This window comes from Pyxicephalus adspersus, chromosome 5 (assembly GCF_032062135.1).
Source record: "Pyxicephalus adspersus chromosome 5, UCB_Pads_2.0, whole genome shotgun sequence".
Classification (NCBI taxonomy): Eukaryota; Metazoa; Chordata; class Amphibia; order Anura; family Pyxicephalidae; genus Pyxicephalus; species Pyxicephalus adspersus.
The window spans coordinates 13,882,997-13,904,323 of record NC_092862.1 but is presented as its reverse complement, the minus strand read 5'-3'; the positions used below and the strand labels follow the sequence as shown (position 1 = coordinate 13,904,323).

Genomic DNA, 21,327 nt, shown 5'->3' with positions numbered 1-21,327 from the left:
AAAGGTTGTTAAAGCCACAATTGGGGGCAACTCTTTACTATTGCCCATGGTTTTGGAATGAGATGTCCAACAAGCTCACATAAGATCTACAAACCTTTGGCCATATTGTTGCTGCTTTGGGCTCCAGGGAATACTTCAGTTGTGAGCTACAACTTTTCACCCAACACTAGTACCTTGACCCTACAAATTCCTTTTTGGTTAAATGGGCACAAATTCCCTTAGGCCCAACTCCAAAATCTTACAAAAAAGTTGTCATGGCCACAGTTGGGGGCAACTCTATATTAATGGTTTTAGAATGGGAGGTCCAAAAAGCTCATAAATGGTCTACAAACCTTAAGCCATATGGTTACTGCTAGGGGCCTTCAGGAAAATGATCATTGTGTTAGGTAATCGATGCTGCCCAAACCCCCTCATTAGAAAAAAATCTTTTAAGATGTACTTAGCTTTAAAATTTTTAAACCTCTGGTATGTCTTGTAGTTTGCAAATTCAATATGCATTGGTTGTATGGTTTGTTTGATCTTTTGAAGGGAAATTAAAACTATGTAGATTCATTAACACATGCCATTGTCAGCCTTGCAGCTATTAATAATAGTAATAATTTCCCCCAGCCATTACTACCACCTTACAAATGCTTTAAATGTTATAAGCCAAGTTTACTATTCTGCTGATGTCTCAGTGCTGCACATTATTCTTGTTGTATCTTGTCTGATCTGAAATTTGCACAGCCAAACTTGAACAACAAAATATGTGTATGTTTTATAAGATTAAGATAGTTATTAATTCCTAGCAAATTGTATTTATAGCAGGTAGGTTGTTAACTAATAGCTAAGTAATCTAAAACAATCATGAGCTTTATTAATGATTTAACAATACCCATTAAAGGATGTGATGCAATGAAGGGCCACTAAAAGTAAACTGCAACATTTTTTTTAAAGAGGGTAAAAGGATAAGTTCACTTTTTTAGTTCCAACTTTATTTGCCAACTAATAGTTCCCCTCTGTTCCAGTAATCTTTGCTGTGTGACCCAATCCATACAGCTCTTCCAGCAAAAAGTTTCTTGATGGGTCCTTTTCCTAGTCCATTCATTTCCATAGGTGAGACATATTCACCTGGATGGCTAGAATAAAGTTCCCCCTTCGAAAATATTCATGGTCACGGCATGCAGTGTTTGAGTAGAACTTGGCAGTGATTTTTCCCAAGGAAAGGCTGTGCAGAACTGGGTAGGGCCACACAGATGATATTGTGGAATGGGGAACAAGTTAAGTATTTCACATGGGAGGCTGGCAAATTAAGTTATGGACAAGTATTCTAAAGGTCATTATCCACCTATTGGCTTGTCTGTGTTTTCTTTATAGGTGCATTGAACCTGATTTATTAAAGCTCTCCACGTTTGGAGAGGATAGACTATCATAGGAGAGCCTGGGTGATCCAGCACACCTAGAATGGATCTAGCCCAGAATTAAAAACATTTGCCAACTAACAGTAAATGGTTTTTAAGAAATAAATTCAAGGTTTGCTGGGTCACCCGGGATCTCCAATGCTCTTCTTCAGTCCTGGAGAGCTTTATTAAATCCTATTGGCCCAATGATTTTTTTATTACATTATTTTTTTAATTTTGCCCTATTTCATTACACCCCAAGGGACATGTTACATGTGCCCATGTAATATGACTGAAAGTTGTTCTTTAGATGCAGCAGAATTCTTTGTGTTATCATAAAAAAGCTTTATAGAATTCCAAAGTAATTAGAATAAACCACCCATTTAATTGTACCATGTACACACAGCTTTATAACAAACAATGCTTAATAGGGCAATAAACACACATAATCCTGGAAAATTGAGGATGACATAAAAAATGTTAGGGTCATCCTAAAAATACATTTATGCATCTCTGCTCTCAAAACTCAGCCCACCTGAATTTAAATCAGCTAAATATAATTTATGTACTTTTTTTTAGAAAGCAGCCACATAATGAGTACGAAGGTCTGTGCCTTGACATCATGGAGTAGAGAAGGACCCTTTTGTATGGAAGCGGTGATCTCTTTGCAGAGATCCAAACATGCCTTCTGCTAAGTCAGACCTTAAGTTCTGCAATTGGAACATCCTATGATTCCTGCTAATTATTGAGTTCTTAACCTCCCCAGCGGTAACCCTGAGTGTGACAAAAAAAAGATGCCGAGAGTCGTAACCCCGAGTCACACTCGGGGTAGCTAAACCAATAAAAAACAATAGTAAATCGAGCCTTACCTGATCCGCTGGCGTCCTTTTCTGCAATCCCCATCATCTTGCTTCCTCTGGCCGGCATTCCCTGCATCTGATGAGTCACCGGAGAGTTTTCGGTGATGTCGGTGTGGACCTTCCAGTCGGGGTGTGGTGGGAATTTCAAATCTATTTGTATTGCATTCATTACAAAATAACTGTATTGAATGCAATATAATGCATTTCTATTTGTAAAAGCAGTACATTGTCTTTCATGAACCTTTTATTTTACAGTATAATATAATAGTAGGAGTATAATATTTCTTTCCTTTTTTTTTTTAAGTTTTAAAAAAATTATTAAAAAAAATGATTTTGTGTTTCAAACTTTATTATACTCATACTATTATAATATACTGTAAAATACATTTTCATGAAAAACATTGTACCGCTTTTAGACATAAAACTGGACAGAAATGAACCGCTAGGGAGGTTATTAAAAGTCTTGCCTGTGGTGCGCTGTTCCTTTACAGAGAAATCACTGCTATCAAACCTAGAGCAAGGGTCCTTCTCTATCACATGCTAGCCTTGGACAAGCTTTTCTATATTCAGGCTTTGGCCACTTTCTAAAGAAAATGCACTTTAGGACTGTAGAAACCTTTAGTTTTGATCCTTCTGGAATGCATTGGTCTGATGTTAATCAACACTTCAATTAAAACTTTAACTAAAACCTTTAAATCCTAAAATAATATGGAGGTGGCTATTTCTGTCATTTTGAAAATCCCCATGGTCTGGCTGAGCCTCTTAAAGAAATAATTTGAGCCACTGACCCAGAACAATTGGATAACTTTGACCTTTTCTTCAAGTTTCCTGATCTGCTTGTTTGATCGGGGTCAGTGACTGTGAAATTAGTGTAACCAGAGACAGCCATTGGAACTAAAATGGGTAAAAGGGGTCAACAATAGCAGCCACTTCTCTTCCCCCATGACCGGTCTACTTTAATCTTGTCCTTGACTGTAACTAATCTTTTATGGAAGTGTTTTGTTTTTGCTGAGCCCCATTAGTTTGTGTTCTCAGTGTTGCTTGCTAGTGTTCTAACCCCTAACATGACCTGTCTTGTCTCCGTGTAAGTTTACAAGCCTCTGTAAATGGTATGTCATGCGGGAATGTATTTCTGTAATGTCAGGGGTATTACAAATAACCTATAAAGTCTGGGTTTGTCACTGACAATGGTTGTCTATTGTATGTCAGAGGATTCTTGGTGCATATTTTCCACGATAAAGACTTTTTTTCTTTCTCGCCTTCTTTGCAGTGACGTCGCCTACAAAACTAAGGTTCCATGTTGTGTCACAAGACAGTGTACAGATTTCATGGAAAGCATCCAAAGATAAAATTAGAGGATATAAACTTCTTGTGACACCAAAATCAGGTAATCATGGTGCTAAGCTTTAGATGTGACATACATAAGAATTCTTGTAACATTATAATAAAGTGTTTGGGACATTATTTGTTACCTGTTAGTAGTAGAATCTTACTTACTATATATTACCTGCAACTTGCTTTACTTGTTCAACCCATAAGCAAACAAGTCTATTCTGCATCTGCACAATTTGACATTTATCTAAATCAGCCATTCTTACTCAAGGTTCAATGGAACCCCTGAGTTTCTCCAGAGGTTGCTAGATGTTCCCCAAACTGTGATAAATTACCCTTCATTTTCATGCTCCCTGCATAGTTCTGGGGCTAACACCATTTGGTAGAACCAGCTGTATGACTTTATAGACCTATTTGTCTATACCTGGTATTCTGATGACCACTGTATAAGGGGAATTCTTTCCTCTGGCCACCAAGAGGCTTTTTTCCCTTTGACCTCCAATATTTTGGTATAAGCAGGGGTCCCTGAGACCTGAAACTCTCAGTTCTATCTATTCCATTGGAGCAGTCCCAATTCTCGACTGTTGTGAAACAATTGTAAACTATGCATACATTAAAGCTGTATACAAGCTGTGTCCATGTAATTATTAACATATTTACTTTCTGGTATTATTATCACATTGTTTTTGGCTGTAATGCCTACTCAAAGCTCTATTTATAAAACAGGCAATCCTATATAGGTTTTTCTGCTATACCTATGTGTCCACTTTGATGCAAATTTGTATTTTGGGGTAATATTATATTATAGATTAAGAAGAAATCCACAATGTCTGCTTAGCTCGCACCTCTGGATTTATCTTTTTGTTTTCTTACTCTTGGGCTGTTGTCAAACAAAATGGCAAAGCAGCATGTAAAACAATTCAGTCTGGGTTAAGTGTTTTTGAAGGATAGTGGACATCCAACTTTTAGTCATTTGCAGGTATTAAGAATTGTATAATTACTCAATATATGATGGTGTCAGAATATTTTCTGCTGATAATGGTAAGTGTAAATAGGGAGCAGTTTTTGTCAAAGTTTACTCCTACACGTCACTCAAGTCAAATGGTAACATGCATATCATTGATTGTTCATTTAAATAAACCCAATACCCACTTATCCGTCCATAGGCCCCAGGTCAAATTTTTGACGAGCACCCCCGACTTATTTAGGTCCTGCTCCCCATCACAGGTGCTGATCTAGCTTCCAGTGTAAATTTTGGAATTTACCCCATCTAAAAAGTAGTAGAATGTCAGGAAACAAAGTTGGACCGGCCAGGTGGACATTGTCAGGTAGGGGAATGGGTGAGTCTGGGTACACAGATACATTAGATTCTCCCAGCAGAAGACAGTGACGAGTAATGTCAGTCCATAACTAAAAAAAAAATACAATTACTTGGGGCAAAAATTTAAAAAGGACACCAGCTTTGAAAATAAAAAGTGATAACCACAAAACCACCAGGTAATACCTTTTGGGTTTTCCAAGATTGTTCAAACTAATGATAAAAAGACACATTTATAGTACTCTGCAGAGAATACCTTATCTAAGCAGATAGGATCTGGCATGAGAAATTCTCGTAATACTGTACATTAGGAAACTACAAATTCACTCTCGGTCCTCAGCCTTTTAGCAATACTCCGTAGGAAGAGCTTTGGCTGTAAAAGCTCTCAGCATAGGCATGTATTGTGGATGGCTTTTTTGTCCTTTCTTTTATTCTATTTTGAGGCAAAAAATTCAGGAATTTGATTCAAGCTTAGTCAATGAAGAAATCATATTTATCCCATGACATCATGCATAACTCCCAGATACAGTGACTGGCAATTCTATGTTACTTATGCATGAGCTGCAGACAGTGCAGAGAGTGAGGGCGTAACTTCCCACGATGTCTGAATGACCAAGTAGGATGGCATTGTGGTCATAAGGCAAAGAGAAATCTGCAACCAAACAGACCTTTGTTCTTGACAGAAGGAGCTGGGTGGAAAATGGATAAAACATTTCTTGAAGGAAATCCATGGTCCTTTTTTAGCTCAAAATTCAGCCAACATATTTTAATATTAAAGTAACAAAAAGAATAGTTAGACCTTCTGCCAGGTTTTTAAAGTTGTACGTGTCACTATTGACAATATGCGATGCAATGCAAGTTACTCTTCTTTCTTTTTAGCCAACCCATGGTGCTTTGAGAACCCTTTGGTTTCTTAAAGGGGCAGAGGCTAATTTAGCCTCAGCCGGGTGGTGGCTGGCGCTCCCATTTAAACTAGCTCCATAGCATTCCATGGAGAATTCCAAGCCTGTACCTTGTCCTGACCTTTTACCTGATTGGTGATGCTTCCTTGTTTGCCACTTGCCCTTCTGCCAGGTTACTGATGCCTCTTTCTCTGGCGCTTGTCCGGACCATTTACCTGTATACTGACACCACTTAACCTTAAGTGAGTTTTATGACCATGACTGACCCACCAGTCTCTACACAGAAGCCTACTCTCGTTGGTCCTTCTTCTGGTAAGGTCCCCCCTACAATAGAAATTTAGAAACAAATCAAATAAAAATTAGGTGTAATCCAAACTTGACCTAAATCTATAAAAGTTTTTCCTTAGAACTTTGGAGTTCCTTTTGGAACTCTGAAGCACAAAATCAGCAAACTCAAATTTCCTTTGTTATAAACTGCTAAAAATCTTGAAACCCAGAGTGCTTTTATATAAACTGTTTATTTCAGTTTATTTTGTTTTCGCACATTTACTGCCTAAACACATTTCTGGAATAGGAGGCGCATTGTGCATTGTTCCCAAACTGCACGGTCAGAAAATATAAGCAGCTGGCATAACAGCTCAACAAAGATTACATAATAATTTATATCGAATCGGATTTAGTATCTGTATCTTACTCCCTTTTTGAGACATAGGCATCACCCTAAGACTCATTGGACCTGTTTAATCAAAGGTAAACTAACATGGGAGAACCTGAGCGATCCAGCAAACCTGAAAATGTAATTTTTTTTTCTACATGTCTCAGCTGTCTGCTTCTGCACCAAACTGATAATTTTGTTCCAGATAAATTAAAGCAACCCTGCTGTTAGATACTTTTTATGAATTGGGCCAGCCTAAAATGAAATAAATGGCTAGTACTTACCAGTAGAATCCCCGTGTGCCACCAATCTTGATACCACTGGATGAAAAATTTCCTGCATTGGATGTATTGGATCAGATGCCTCCCTGCTGCCCCTTTTTTGCTACTGTGTCATAGAGTGCATGCAGATGATGGGCGGGCATGCAACATTCTCAGATGGGTCTAATGCAAAAGTTTTTTTTGAATTTCCAGTGAGCCAAGAATGGTTGAGATGGGTGGTAGTACAGGTAAGTATTCTTTTCCTTACATGTCGGCCTTTTTTAAAAATAGAAAATAACAGATTCATTTTGTTTTAATGAAGATTTAAATAGAGATTGTATTCCAGGTAACAATATAGAGGAACTATATGTACAAGCTTAGAAAACCTTGTGTATTTTTTTTTAAATATGGTAGCACATGTGGAATGTCATAAGACACAAGTTCAACCAAAACACAAAAATAATATTCAAAGTTTTGCATCCTTAAGACCATAAACCTGCAGTTTATCCAAAAGAAATAAAAAAAAAAATTAAAATAAGATTCATTTTCTGGATTCATATTTTGTGTACAGTTTTTGTACGTTTTATTTTTGTACATTACAACAATACATCCAGCCCTTCTTTAAAGCAATCTAGAACCAGAAAATTAAGCCAAGAATCATTACCTGTTTACTAATAAACTGATTTGATAGTGGGAACTGAATTGAATGTCATCTGAATTTCTAAAGTAAAGTAAAGAAAGATCAAATAAACATAAATGTTATACTTTTTGACAAAGCCAGGTGTTACATCACTTTAGCATCTTCCTTCTGAAAACAATTGGAATCACTCAGTTGGTAGCACTCTTGTCATATTACAGAAGCAGTATGGGTCCTCAAAAAGTTTTTTTTTTATGATAAGAAAAAGAGATACCCTCATTGCAAAAGTACCAGCCGCTTAAGGCCCTTTAACATCTGTAGTAAAGAACCATGTGGTTGGTAGATTGCAAGGGCAGCAAACAGCTCTAAAAATAATCACCATTACATGTGGCTGCGGTACAAATTTTCAAACCTCAACGATATGACCATAAAGGACTTGTCTCTTTTGGGAACCTTGCCATGATCTGCTGCAGCCACTTGCAAAATATGCTTCCCAACCACTACCGTTCCTTTGAAATGAATTGGTTCAAAGTTGAGCCTGCAAAAGAAAGCTTGGGCTCATTTTAGATCTGATTATAATTGTAATGCATCCTTAATTTTGTTAAAACAGAAATTTCCCAATCTAATGAAAACATGGATCAGCACTTTGGACAGCGCATAGGATTACAAGCTACATGAAAACAGCCTGATCCAATGGTCCTGATTTATTAAAGCTCTCCAAGGCTGGAGAGGATACACTTTCATCAGTGAAACTAAGTGATCCAGCAAACCTGGAATGGATCTGGTCCATGATTAAAAACAATTGCTAACAAATAGCTAATGACTTTTAAGAAATCCATTCCAGATTTGTTGGATCACCCAGCTTCACTGATGAACGTGTATCCTCTCCAGCCTTGGAGTGCTCTAATGAGTTAACATGGCCTTTTAGTAACTTTAAGTCCCTGGTAATAAACTTCTGCCATGTAACAATACACTACAAAAATATATTTTTCCTCAAAAATGCTCTACCTTTTATTATGGACTTACAGCCAATCATAAGTAACTTTTCAAACCCTAGAAAACACTTGATCCAATTGATTGTTGTTGGCTGTATATGAGGAGAGACAAATATTTTTCTAAATGTCCTTTTTTGGAAGGATTTTATGGAAAATGGGTTTATATGTACAGTTTTCCTTATCAATAAACATCATCTAATGAACAGTTTGTGGCCTCCATATTACATTTTTTTGGCTTTGTGAAGAGTGACAGTAATAATGGTAATTTTCCTGCTGTATTTGCAATATTCTGCCATGATGAAAGATGTCTAATTCAATGTCTTCTCATGTTCAGGTGGGAAAACCAACCAGCTTAATCTTAAAAACAATGCCACCAGAGCCATCATTCAAAGACTTGATCCCGACCGGAGTTACAATGTACAGATCATTGCCTTTAATGAAGATGATGAAAGCAAGCCAGTTCGTGGAGAGTTTAGAAGTACGTAACCGTGACGGGCCCTGATAGTTGATACACCGACACGTTCACATCTGTTGTTAGAGGCCAAACAGTTTCTGCTTTTTACTGTGAAATGGGCTTCATTTACCAATGTGTAACAAAAGAACCATCTGTATTGCCTCACATCAGACAAATAAACGTATCAGAAACATTGTAGGTTCCTGCAGTGGCTACAGAAATCAGAAGAGAGAGAACAATTAATTTTTGAATCAATGCTATCTACAGTAATGTTACTGTAATATACATGATATAGCCAAGCTAAGTTTGCAGACACCTACCTATCATACCTTTAAAACGTATGTGCTCCAGGTGTTTCCAATGAAAGGTACCATTGAGGTTACATCACACAAAGGCATTTTAGATGATTGATTCCAACCTTAGTTTGGGGAAGGTCCTTTGTGTTTGGGGAAGGTCCTTTGCTGTTTTATCATCATCATCATCACCCCTGTGCACAAAAATCAACTCCATAAAGATAAGGTTTGACGGGTTTGGTATAGAGGAAATGAAATGCCCTCTACAAGTCGTGGACCTTAACCCTACTGATCACCTTTGGGATAAATGTGAATGACCATCGTGAGCCAGGACTTCTCATCCAGCATTAGATACATAGGGTGACAAAGACATCGAGTTCAACCACTAGGGAAATAAACATATCCAAGATAAAAAAACCCCATAGACATAGTTGATCCAGAGGGAGGCAAAAAAACCCCTGCTACACTTTGCTCCAACAGGGTAAAATTTTATTCCTGATCCCTTGAGGCAATCAGATTTGTTCCTTGTATCAGCAGTCACTGTTATTTTTACTTTAAAGCCTTAATCCCCAGTTATTTTTTGTGCTTCTAGAAATCATCCAGCTTTTTCTTAAAGCAATCTATAATAGTTGCTGAAACTACTTCCTGATGGAGCCGATTCCACATTTTCACAGACCTTACAGTGAAGAATCCCTTCCTTATCCGGAGCTTAAACTTCTTTTCCTCCAGACGCAAAGAGTGCCCTCTTGTTCTTTGTAATGATCTCAAAGTGAATAATTGGGAAGAGAGTTCTCTATATGGACCATTTATATATTTATACAGGGTGATCATATCCCCCCTTATACGTCTCTTTTCAAGGGAGAATAGATTTAGTTCAGTCACAAATGTCCTATTGTCTAAATAGATGCAAAGTTCCTCAGAGCACACTGAAATAGCACATGATGTCTTTTTAAGAGTGGAAACTGCAACAGAGGTATATGGAAGGAGGCAATGCCATTATAATGATTGCGGTTTTGGAATGGGATGCCCTACAAGCCCATAGAGGTGTGAAGTCAGGTGTCCACTTTAAACCACATGTAAGGTACTATCTACCAAAACCAGTTCATGGATGAAAAAGGCAGACTCTTTGTAGACTTCTTCTCTAACTGTATGAACTTGTGCTGTCTCACTTATAAATGTTCTGTGAATTTTTTCTTATTTTTTTTTCTTTGGATTCTAGTTAGAGATTTGGAGAAGAAGAAGAAAACTGCCAAAAATCGAATGTCTGAAATTGAGAACAATATTTTGGAGGAAGGTATGATCTACTTAACAATTCTCATTTTAACCAATAAGCCAGGAAAAATACTTACATCTGTTTAATACAAGAAAAATATGGCTTTTCCTTGCTTTGTGGCAATCTAGTCAGCACAGTTATTGAAATGGCATTGTTAAATCATACATACTTGAAAATGTAAGTTTCAAAAAGTTATTCCATGTTAATTACTCATCCTGATCTTTTATTGGCTATCAGGATGCATTATGAGGTCCTTTATGAGCTATTGTATGCTTGCATCCTTCTGTATAAATGATATTGTTTGCTTGTTATTCAGATCTTGCTGTATACCTTTTGCCAATGAGTGTGCATCAATTATAAACACACTTAGTAAAGTAGATCATCATCTCCCATATACTATGAGATCACCCGTTACACCCATCATTTGCTGGTATGTGTAGGTCTACTCCAGCATTGGATTCACTGGGACATGGGCTCCGGGATGTTTTTAATTCTGGGATCCTCTGCCAGTTTCAAAAGATCCCATCACCATTCCATTCTAAAAAGTGGACCTGTATTCAATTTTTGGCTTTTCTACTGAAATGGATGAATTTAATCCTTTTTCTTGGAAAATTTGCTGCTCTAGTTTCAAGTCTTTCACAGCCAAGGCATTAAGATCTCTTTTGCATGAAATTATCAAATTTTTTAATTGGTTTTTCAGCAGAGCTCATGTGCTAATGTCTTGTAATATGACCTGCTTTACAAAAGATAACTGTTACGACCTTTATTTTACTCTACTTAATATTTTGTTAATAACATAGCTTAACAATGTTAACATTGCTAGCTGATACATAGAGTATAGGAATTCCTTTAAACAAACCATATCTTTGGCACCTACCCTGTGAACTCAATTTGCAGCTTTATTCAAATGAAATAAATATATCTAAATGAATATATTGAAATAGACTTTTTAAATAAAAAAAAAATATTAACTTTCCACATTGAATTCTTTCTACATGCTGAAATTCTTTGCAGTGATTTTGATGAAATACCAGAATGTTGCCAGTAATTCCGATTTTGGAGATGTTAATATAAACTCCATGTGGTATTCTCATCTAACTGGATCCTAATGAGACTCACATCTGTCATCTGGCTCCCTGTCCTAGGTTGAAGCATGCCACTTTCAATTGGCTTACTAGTTTTATAGTACATTTTTGAGACAGTACTTGGAATATATAATCATATAATGCTATGTATATTTTTCTTTCTTTAAAGTTAAGTTCAGACCAAGTATGTTACCGTATAATACAAATTATTTATTTTAGTATCAGATATGAATGAAAATACAATTAAGTTGAATTTTGTAAAAGTGCATTAGACTGATCTGTTCAAGTTTTAACCATGAAGAAGAATTTTTTTCAGTATTCAAAAGCCTTCCCATGTATTTTCTTTTTTCTATATAGCATTGTTAGGGTAAGAAATTACAAGGTGTAGTAAAAGCTGAGCTTATGGTAGTTCTCAGTGTCCCAGTTCACAGGTCCAGGCTTGTTTCCAAGGAGCCAAAACACTGTGGTCTAGGGGAGAGAGAAGAAAAGTCATAGTGAAAAAGGTACAACTTTGCCTGTTTTTGTTCTATATAATACTCACCTGCACTAGTGCCCATTTTTCTGTTCTTAATTATGTTGAAGAATCTTAGCAATTGGAAAGATTATTGGATGCCTGGTCTGTGGCCATTGGCTGCTGTGAATTTTTCCATCTGCCTCCACATCTATACTGTGTCCTATAGTGATATAAGGGTTGGCAGGAGACGGGGGTAGCAGGTGATGAATACTCCTGTAAAAGCCAGACGGGGAGCATGATGGCTCAGAAGTAGCACTCTTACCTTTGCAGCGCTAGGTCCCAGGTTCAAATCTTGGTCAGGACACTATCTGCATGGAGTTTGCAGGTTGTCTGCATGGGTTTCCTCCAGGTACTCTGGTTTCCTTTAACATCCCAAAAACATGCAGTAAGGTTAATTGGCTTCCCCTCAAAAATTGACCTTAGACTACATTAATGACATATGACTATGGTAGGGACATTAGATTGTTAAATGGAATTAACAAAACTGAAAAAGTCATTTTTCAATGTAGTCCCCAGACTTCTCCATGCACTCCATGCAGCTAGTGACAGGACTATCGACTTTGTACAGCACTGCGTAATATGATGGCGCTATATAAGTACTGTGTGTGATAATATTGGGTAACACTCTTTAAGTAGCGGTATGTCTCCAACTGAACAAAAGCTGTCACTGCTAAAATATAACTCATCCTTAGGAGTCCTTTCCCTACCACAGACCCCTTATTTCCTGAAAATGTCCAATTGTCCTCTGTACCCCAGTTTCTCAGCCCTTTACCCCTCCACATAATCTTTTATGAACCTGCTGAAAGAAGAGTCCATGGAAATACTGTAGAATGTTACTTGGGTCTGCTGGGGCTGCTAACACTACATCCAGAATGGCAGCACCCAGCCAGAGCCTCCGGGTTTGGGATGTCTACACAACAGAGGTTTTGCAGGTAAATAACACAAATAAAATATGTTACACATATGAAACATTAAAATGAATGGTTGGTTTACAAGTTCTATTTAGATCTTTCTACCCCTAGCTTTCACTTTATTTGCAATTCTTATTTCATTTGCAAGTAGTTTCTGCTGTAATTGCATTTTAAAAATCTAGTAGTTGCATTCTACATGTAGCAATCTTTTAATAGATTCTGACTCAAGAGACTTAGCGGATATTTCTTTTTGGCCTGGATATAAAGAATCTGAGCTGTGTTTCTCCCAATGAAAATTGTGTGAAGTTTTCAGCTTTAGCTGGAAAGTCATAAAGGGAAATCTGCTGAGTTACTTGTACATTTACAAAGGGATTGACATCTGCTTAGTGTAGCAAAAACAAGAGAGGGGGAGAAAATTATTGTAAAAGATTCAGTGCTAATGGATATTCCGCGATATAGACAAGAGGTTCATAACCTGTGTGAAGGGACATAAAAGAAGGGGCATAATAATAACATTTTATTATGGAAAACTGGAAAAAAATAATTCTAATATCTTCTGAACAGATTGACAGTACTAAAGGTTCCATTGTCTTCTGGTAAATAGTGACCTTAAATGACCTGTGCTTAATCTTGAATATAAGGTAACATTAGGGCCAACTATAGCAAAAAATGTTTTATTTAATTTTGGATAGAGTAAGGTAGGGTTAGGCCACGCTCCTTGTTTTTCCTTGTCATCTGGATTCTTTTTGCAAATTTTTCCTATACTTCCTATCTCCACAGCAAGTGGTGAAAATGTTTAAGAGGCACATAAATGAAGCAAACTCCCAGTATGAAATGGGGACAGGTTCAAAGACAAAGTTTTATTAGAAGTGTCTATCCCATGAATTTTTAATTTGTAATTTTGTTTATTACGCAAAAGTTGGGCTTTAGCATTATAATCAATACTACAAATAGGTTATTTATAACATTCTATCATATGCTAATACAAGTGATATCCCAAAAACTAAAGTAGCCGTAAATATTAAATTAAATATGTGTAGATGTGAGACATTGGGTCAGACCAATATCATATCACAGAACCCAATTTGTAGATTGTGGAATTCATAATAATTATTATACATAAAAATAATAATAATAACAAAAAATAATGGGAAACGTATTACTGTAAGAATCAAGGTCCCTAAAATCCTGACATTCTTTACAATGCAATTTTCAAAGCCCTGATGAAGGGAGACTCATTCAACTTCTTAAATATGCTAAATGTTTTATATTGCATTATTCTGATCAAGGGTAAGGCCTACTAAAGGCCTGTTTTGTTAAAGCTTTTTAAGACTGTAGAACAGTGGTCGCTAACTTTTTCAGACCCATGGACCACTAAATTTAGTCCAGAAACACAACCCGCCCACTTCCCTGAGCCTGCAAGCCGTACGAAAGATATGGTCCGCAGCTCTGGCCGGTGTGCCCCCCCCCAAGCAAGGTCCTTCTCCTGATCTCGCTTGGGGGTGCACCAGTCAGAGATGTGGACCACCAAAATTTTCTCGCGGACCACTGGTTGGGGACCGCTGCTGATAGGCTCCCACCAGGAGGACCTATGTGATCCAACAAACCTAGATTGAATCTGGTCTAGGATCGAAATATTTTGCCAACTAAGATTAATGGATTTTTAAAAAATCCATTCCAGGTTTTCTTGATCACTCATGTTCTCCCAAGATAGCATCTCATCTCCAGCCTTGGAGAGCTTTAATGAATCAGGCTCGGTGTATACTATTATTATGTATGCTAGCAGACACTCTTAGTGGCAATCTAGACTTAAGAAGTCAATTACTTGGGAAAATCCATCTGGGCTGATGGAGCCATAACCAAGGATGTCTGTTCACATTTACAGAAGTTCATAAAAACTGAGCCCAGTGTAAAGTTAGCCTGTTTTCTGTCTTCAGTGGAAGAACCTAATATGACCCTGAATAGTACAACTGACTTTTCTCAACGTTGACACTGTAACAGCTATTTCTTGTTTGAACTGAAAAATTAATTATATATCATTTTGATGTTGGTGTCCGGGTTAAGGAGAAATGTCCCCAGGCATGAGTTTTGTAGTATGTATAATCTAGACCAATAAATATTCCACGGGCAGTCTACTTGAAAGTAACTGTTTTCTGATTATAGTGATGGGCCTAACGCCAAGGCAAGTTAATGACAGATTTCCTGTTAGTGTACTCCAATCAGCAGAATCTCAGTGCATATTGGGACAATGCTTCCTGCATAGTAATGGGAGATGGTATCACAGCTCAGTCTTTTCTAATTTGTAGCCTAACCAGGAACCTTCATATTAGAAGTTGTATATATAATGTAATATGACTTTGTGCACTGTCCATAAATATACACCATCAGTCAGTTTGGTATTATAATTATATGTTGTGTATGTAGTATTATCCTCATGGACTGCAGTTCCAAAAGAGGTCAATTAAATTTGTTTGCTATTTTTTACGAGAGTTTGTTAGGGGTAATATTGGTCTGTAGTGAATTATTATGGTGCTCTTTTGATCTTGTCATTGGTGCCTTGTGAATAGATAGGATGCATTTGTAGTTGTATCACTCATAGGACTTGTGAATGATTAGGCTGGGTCTCCCTTCTGCAATTCATTCTATTGTTTCATTTAACCACAAAAAATACATTTTGAGTTTTTGGGCTTTGCCATTTACTTTACAACTCTTGTCCAGCCTATATATCCAACTCTATACACAAATTGACCCCTTACCACCATCTGCACTCCTCTGCTGACCTTCTAATGACTTCCTTACTCATAACCTCTTCCTACACATTGCTTTAGGACTTGCAGCTGCATTCTTAGTTATGTCACTGACCTGATGATTTTCTGCACCAACCTCAGTGATATCCATTTTCTTAATGAAGCAGATAAATAAAGCTGCAGTTTCATTAATGCCAATTGCATAGGTGGTATTCATAATGAGTTCTGTGTTAGACTGATTGTTTGCAGGCTCAGTTATGTCACCATACTGCTTTCTATGCATTGCTTTGTTAATCTCATTCTTGTTCTCTGGAGATCTAACATTGTGACATTGGCACTTTGTGATAAATGCTTTGGCTATCTTTTTTTAGTAATATCACCAGCTATTAGTGAATATACGAGGATGAGTCTAAAATTAGAAAAAGCATTTAAAATGCCACCAGTAATAAGGAGGCCAAATATTCCACCACCAGGCAATTCCAATCAAATGGCAAAAGTGCATTGAGAAGTCTGGGGACTACATTGAAAAATGACTTTATCAGTTTTGTTAATTCCATTTTCCAATAATTACCATTTTCTAACATTATTATTACACAGTCTTTACATATCGCCATCATATTACACAGCACTGTACAAAGTCCATAGTCATGTCACTAACTGTCCCTCAAAGATGCTCACAATCTAATGTCCCTACTATGTCATTAATGTAGTGTAAGGTCAATTCTGAGGGGAAGCCAGTTACCCTTACTGCATGTTTTTGGGATGTGGGAGGAAACTCATGCAGACACGGGGAGAACCTGCAAACTCCAAGCAGATAGAGCCCTGGCCGAGATTCGAATCTGGGACCCACTGCTGCAAAGGACAGAGTGCTAACCACTGAGCCACCCTGCTGCCCTAGTTAGCTTTACTCACCCTCCTATATTAAGTATTCTCAGTAATGAGCCTGGATTTTAGTTAAAATATAAGTTGCATTGTCCCTAATTTAAATACCTTTCCTAGAATTGTGTACTTGGGGTCTACAGTCGACAGAGACTAAAGGATATCGTTGTTGGCATATACCACAAACTACGAGTCAATGACCTTCCTCTAGACTTTCTACTATTCTTCCCTCCATATCCTGGCAGACTGAAAACAATGGGTTCACAAAGCTTTAATAATGATACTTTCCTTTATTCGTAGCATGCTCTTTCCACGACTGAGCTTTGGCCTAATCCATATACTAGACATGGATTTCCCTCTAGACATTAAAAAAAGACATTTGCAGGCTGTCTCCTTAGAAACCACTTTTCCAAATCACAAACTTCTTTACAGCAGATGAATGTGGGATGAAACTGATGTCAGGACAGATATTGTCATTTTATTCGGTTGTCCACCTGTAAAACTACTCAATTTTCTCAAAAGAGCTGCAAATAATTCAATTTCTGTAATCTGGCAGTAGTGGTAGATGCTGTTGATCAATTTTACCTATGGACAATTTATTTTTTGGAGAGAGTAGTTATGCTGGGTTTTTAAAGCTGTCCATGTCCTCACTGGGAGAGTCATGCTACTTGTTTTGTTTTTTATGATTACTACTATCAGAGACATAAAGCAATGGGAAATCCAACAGCAGTGAAAAGGACAGGAAATCTTTGGTAACCTTTTTCATGAAAAAGCAAACTTTAAACCCTAATTTCAACATTGCCTGCAGATGGTGGTGGTGGTGGTGGGATTTATAAATTACATACATAAATCAGGTGTGCTAGATTAAGTATTAGAGAAGAAGGAAACGTTATGCCAAATATAGAGGGTAGTTGGCATTGTGTACCTCAATTGCACCTGGAAAATGGATTAAAATGTCTGGATAGGGCCTTGCACAATTGCGTCATGACAGATTTGCAGCTGTTTATTTGAGATCCAGGCCCGGAGTGCCCTAGAAGGAATGGGTGAGCCAGGTACTCCATCCAATTTCTAGGACATAAAGATTGAATGTCACCTGTCCTTGAAAAAGCGGGGAGTTGCAACCTGGGACCAGGTGGTTCAGGTGGACAGGTTATGTGCAGCCTGCATGCTGGGAGAACCCAGGCGGTCTCCTAATGTTTGGGTCTGTGGGACCAATAGAGAGCCAGGGGGCTAAATTTTGTGTTTTTTCTGTCACGCTGTGATGAGTTTAATGCTAATCCGTCACATTATCAATAATAAGAACTTCTTGAGGGAATATGCTAGTGGAACTTGTGTTACTTTAAACCTCAGATATTTATGGTCTGGTACTCTCTTTACTATTGACCTGTATTGTGTTATCATGCCAAGATAAAAAGAGCTCTCTAAGACCCCTAGGCTATGTACACACATGGAATACTTGTTGTTGGAAAGGATCTTTCACGAACGATGCATTAACGAGTGTTGCACATACAGCACCGTTCTGCTCTATAGAGAGGGAAGGGGGAGGATGACGGAGCAACACCCTGCTGTGCTCTCTTCCCTTCATTTTCAATATGATTGTTTCTCGTCCATCGTCTATGGACGCTCTGATGATGGATGATGAGCGCTATACACACACCAGATTCTCATCTCATATCATCCATGAGGTGACTATTGGACGAGAAGCATCTGACATCCGTACATAGCCATAGAAAGAAGCTTGTGGATATCTAAGAGTTTGGCCAGGGATTTAAAAGAGCACAAAATGTTTTCAACTTAGTTATTCAGTTTTACTGTAAGGAAAAAACCCTACAAATGCAGTAGGTAACAAAAGGCTGCTAATTTATCTGGGTTTGGCCAGCCCAGCAAATTAAAACCAAAGAGCTGACAGGTTGATGTTGAAAGAACTCAAGAATTTTGAGGGATCTGGAACTATTAAAGAGAATACATAATACCTATATAACATGCAATACCTAAATCTGCTTAGTAGGTATGCAAAGAAAAAAAAAACTATGCTGGTTAAAAAAAACATTAGACCTAGACTACAGTTTGCCATGGCAGATATATTGCTGGACCTGGCCTTCTGGAATAATCAGCTGTGTACCGATAAATCAAAAAAACGGCTGTTTGTCCATGTTGACAAAGACAGCATTTAAGAAAGAGAACCCTATACCAATTGCAAAGTATGGTAATATTATGTTTGGTACGGGTTTGCTTTGCTGCTTTAGCGCATAAGCAACTTGCAGTAGTTACTGAGTCAGCTATCAATTCTTCATTATACCAAAGAAAAAGGCCAGCAGTCCAAAAGTTGAAAAAGAATTTGATCTTTCAACACATTATTGATCTCAATCCGAAAGTAATGGCTCATTAAGATGAAATAGAGGCAAATGGGCCAATTTTACCAAAGCCCTGATTTAAATCCCATTGAAATGTTGTAGGAAAGTGCCCTAAGGACTACAAAACACATCTTTGTTTCCTCAACTCAATAATTTAGGTAAAACACAAAAATTAACCAGGCGGATTGATAAGAATCTTTGAAATTTCCAGGCTTACTACAGGATGAGATGAGAAATCAGAATATTTTTTTGTTGGATCCACAGATATATTTTGGCACTTTCAATGGTATGTTTTACAGGCCGAGATCTATACAGTTGGTATCTTTATACATCCAGCTATCTTCTGTGTGTTCTATATTCTACAGGATTTTCATTTTCATAATCCATTTTCAGAAATGCAGTTGGGTAAATCCAGATACATTTCTACAGTTTGTAACACACATTATGTGTATAACATTGGTCTTTGTTTTCCAGGTTATTATGCTGGTGGTATATTTTGGTATCCAGTCCAGTGGTTAGAATAATGTTTACATGTGTGCCACATACCAGGATCATACATTTTTTGTGTATCCCAATTGAACTTTTTAGGCATATTATAAAAGATAATCAAAAAATTACTTTTATTTTATACATTAAAAAACAAGTCAAAAATCACACAGATAATTTATTAAAACATCTTCCATGTGTAATATGGTCTCGCATAGTTAGATGGAATCATAATTTGAAGCGTTTCGTGGGTATTTCCCGCTTCTTCAGGAAATGTATTGAGACCTAATAATACAACAATTGTGCTATCTTCAATTTCACAAAAAATCATTTTAGTAAATATCATTAATATAATTTATACATTCTACCAATTAGGAATAGGAATACATAAATCACCACTCCAAGTGGATGTCTCCTCCAATAGATTGCATGCGGGCCACAAAAGTCCCAGACCAGCATAGCCAGAGCAGCACAATGGGGATCTCAAATTATATATCCACTATCACCAGAAAACATGCAATTGATATCTAATTATTAAAGCATTTTAACACCCTATATGTATAATAAATAGATTTTACATTTCATATTCAAATGTATCTATTCAAATCTATTCAAGAGATCTGTAATGATTCATAATACAGATAAAAACACATATAAGGGCATATTAGTCTCAAACAACTATTTCCAAGTGATTCCAAGTTTTTTTTGTGTATGTGTGCTGGAGATACATATATAGATGATTGCAGCTTTAAGTAAAAACATGGCATTGACACCCCACCAGCTTCAATTGCCCCTTTAGCAAATCAATATTACTTTCCTTTAAAACACTTACTTGTTAACATTGCATATCACATTCATTGCATATTGCTATTATGCTGGTGTTAATATCTTCTGTTTATTCCATTTTAGGCTGACCTGAAATGCTGATTAATATCAACTGAAAGGAGCAACTATAAGCAAAATTAATATGAATTATCTAAATATTTATTACCCACAAGGGCACAGACCACACCAGATGCTTCGCATGGAGAACCAAAATTATAAATAAATATTATAAATAATGTATTTTTCATTTTTTTTTTACAAGCACTAAAAGCAAATTTTGTTTTTACAGTTTCCTTACCACATGCAGCCTTGATGTTTCTTTATTTTTACAGGGTTTTTTTGAAAAATATTTTGTATGTCAGTTTAAATATTGGAATATAAAATGTAAATTTGAATGAAAAACTATACTCTCCATCCTCTCTCTTAATTTTATTTACCATCAAATATTCTTTACCAAATTCTATACATTTTACTAATTGTCAAAACCATTTAACATATACTACTAGCAAATATTCTTACACTAAATTTGTATTTCATGCTAATGAACAATATGATCACATCAAAATAAACTGCTTCACAAAACATGACATTAATGTGACATATTATCATTCTACAGCTTAATATTTTTATAACTTCAAACTAAACGGTTTTGTTTTCCATCTGCACACCAGATAATAATTGGAATTGTCTTTGTTTTTTAATGTCCTCTAACGTCAAATATCCAAATCATATCTTGTAGCTCTTCCAATCTATTGCAAATCTATTGCAAATTTTTTCTTTTCAAATTTTAGACTCAAAGTTTTCCTGTAAAACCCCTGCCAATGCCGATATTGTAATCCTGGTCGATGGATCCTGGAGTATTGGAAGAGTTAACTTCAGACTTGTGAGAAGCTTCATTGAGAATTTAGTTGGAGCTTTCAACGTTGCTTCAGATAAAACAAGAATAGGTAAAATGTATTTTCTTTTATGTAAATATTGAATATTAGTAGTTTATAATGCCCATATAAACTTTGTTTTGATATCAGCTATATACTTTCCATGTTTAATGCAGCCAGAGCCTCAAAAACTCAAGTACTTGTTCTGTTTGTTTGTAATTTTATTTTTATTTATTTTTTTGCCATTTTTTTAAGCTTTTATGCCTCCAATTTTTTGTGTCTTCAGTAAAAAA

At 36.7% G+C, this 21,327-nt stretch overlaps 1 protein-coding gene across 1 annotated transcript in view; it reads left to right on the top strand.

Moving 5' to 3' along the window:
- The window catches only part of COL14A1 (collagen type XIV alpha 1 chain), a 121,823-nt gene that overhangs the window by 27,038 nt on the left and 73,458 nt on the right, over nucleotides 1–21,327 (top strand). The window contains exons 3-6 of the mRNA XM_072410687.1: nucleotides 3,510–3,626; nucleotides 8,673–8,816; nucleotides 10,305–10,379; nucleotides 20,951–21,106. Coding sequence (XP_072266788.1) covers nucleotides 3,510–3,626; nucleotides 8,673–8,816; nucleotides 10,305–10,379; nucleotides 20,951–21,106 — 492 coding nt within the window. The remainder of the gene's footprint in view (nucleotides 1–3,509; nucleotides 3,627–8,672; nucleotides 8,817–10,304; nucleotides 10,380–20,950; nucleotides 21,107–21,327) is intronic.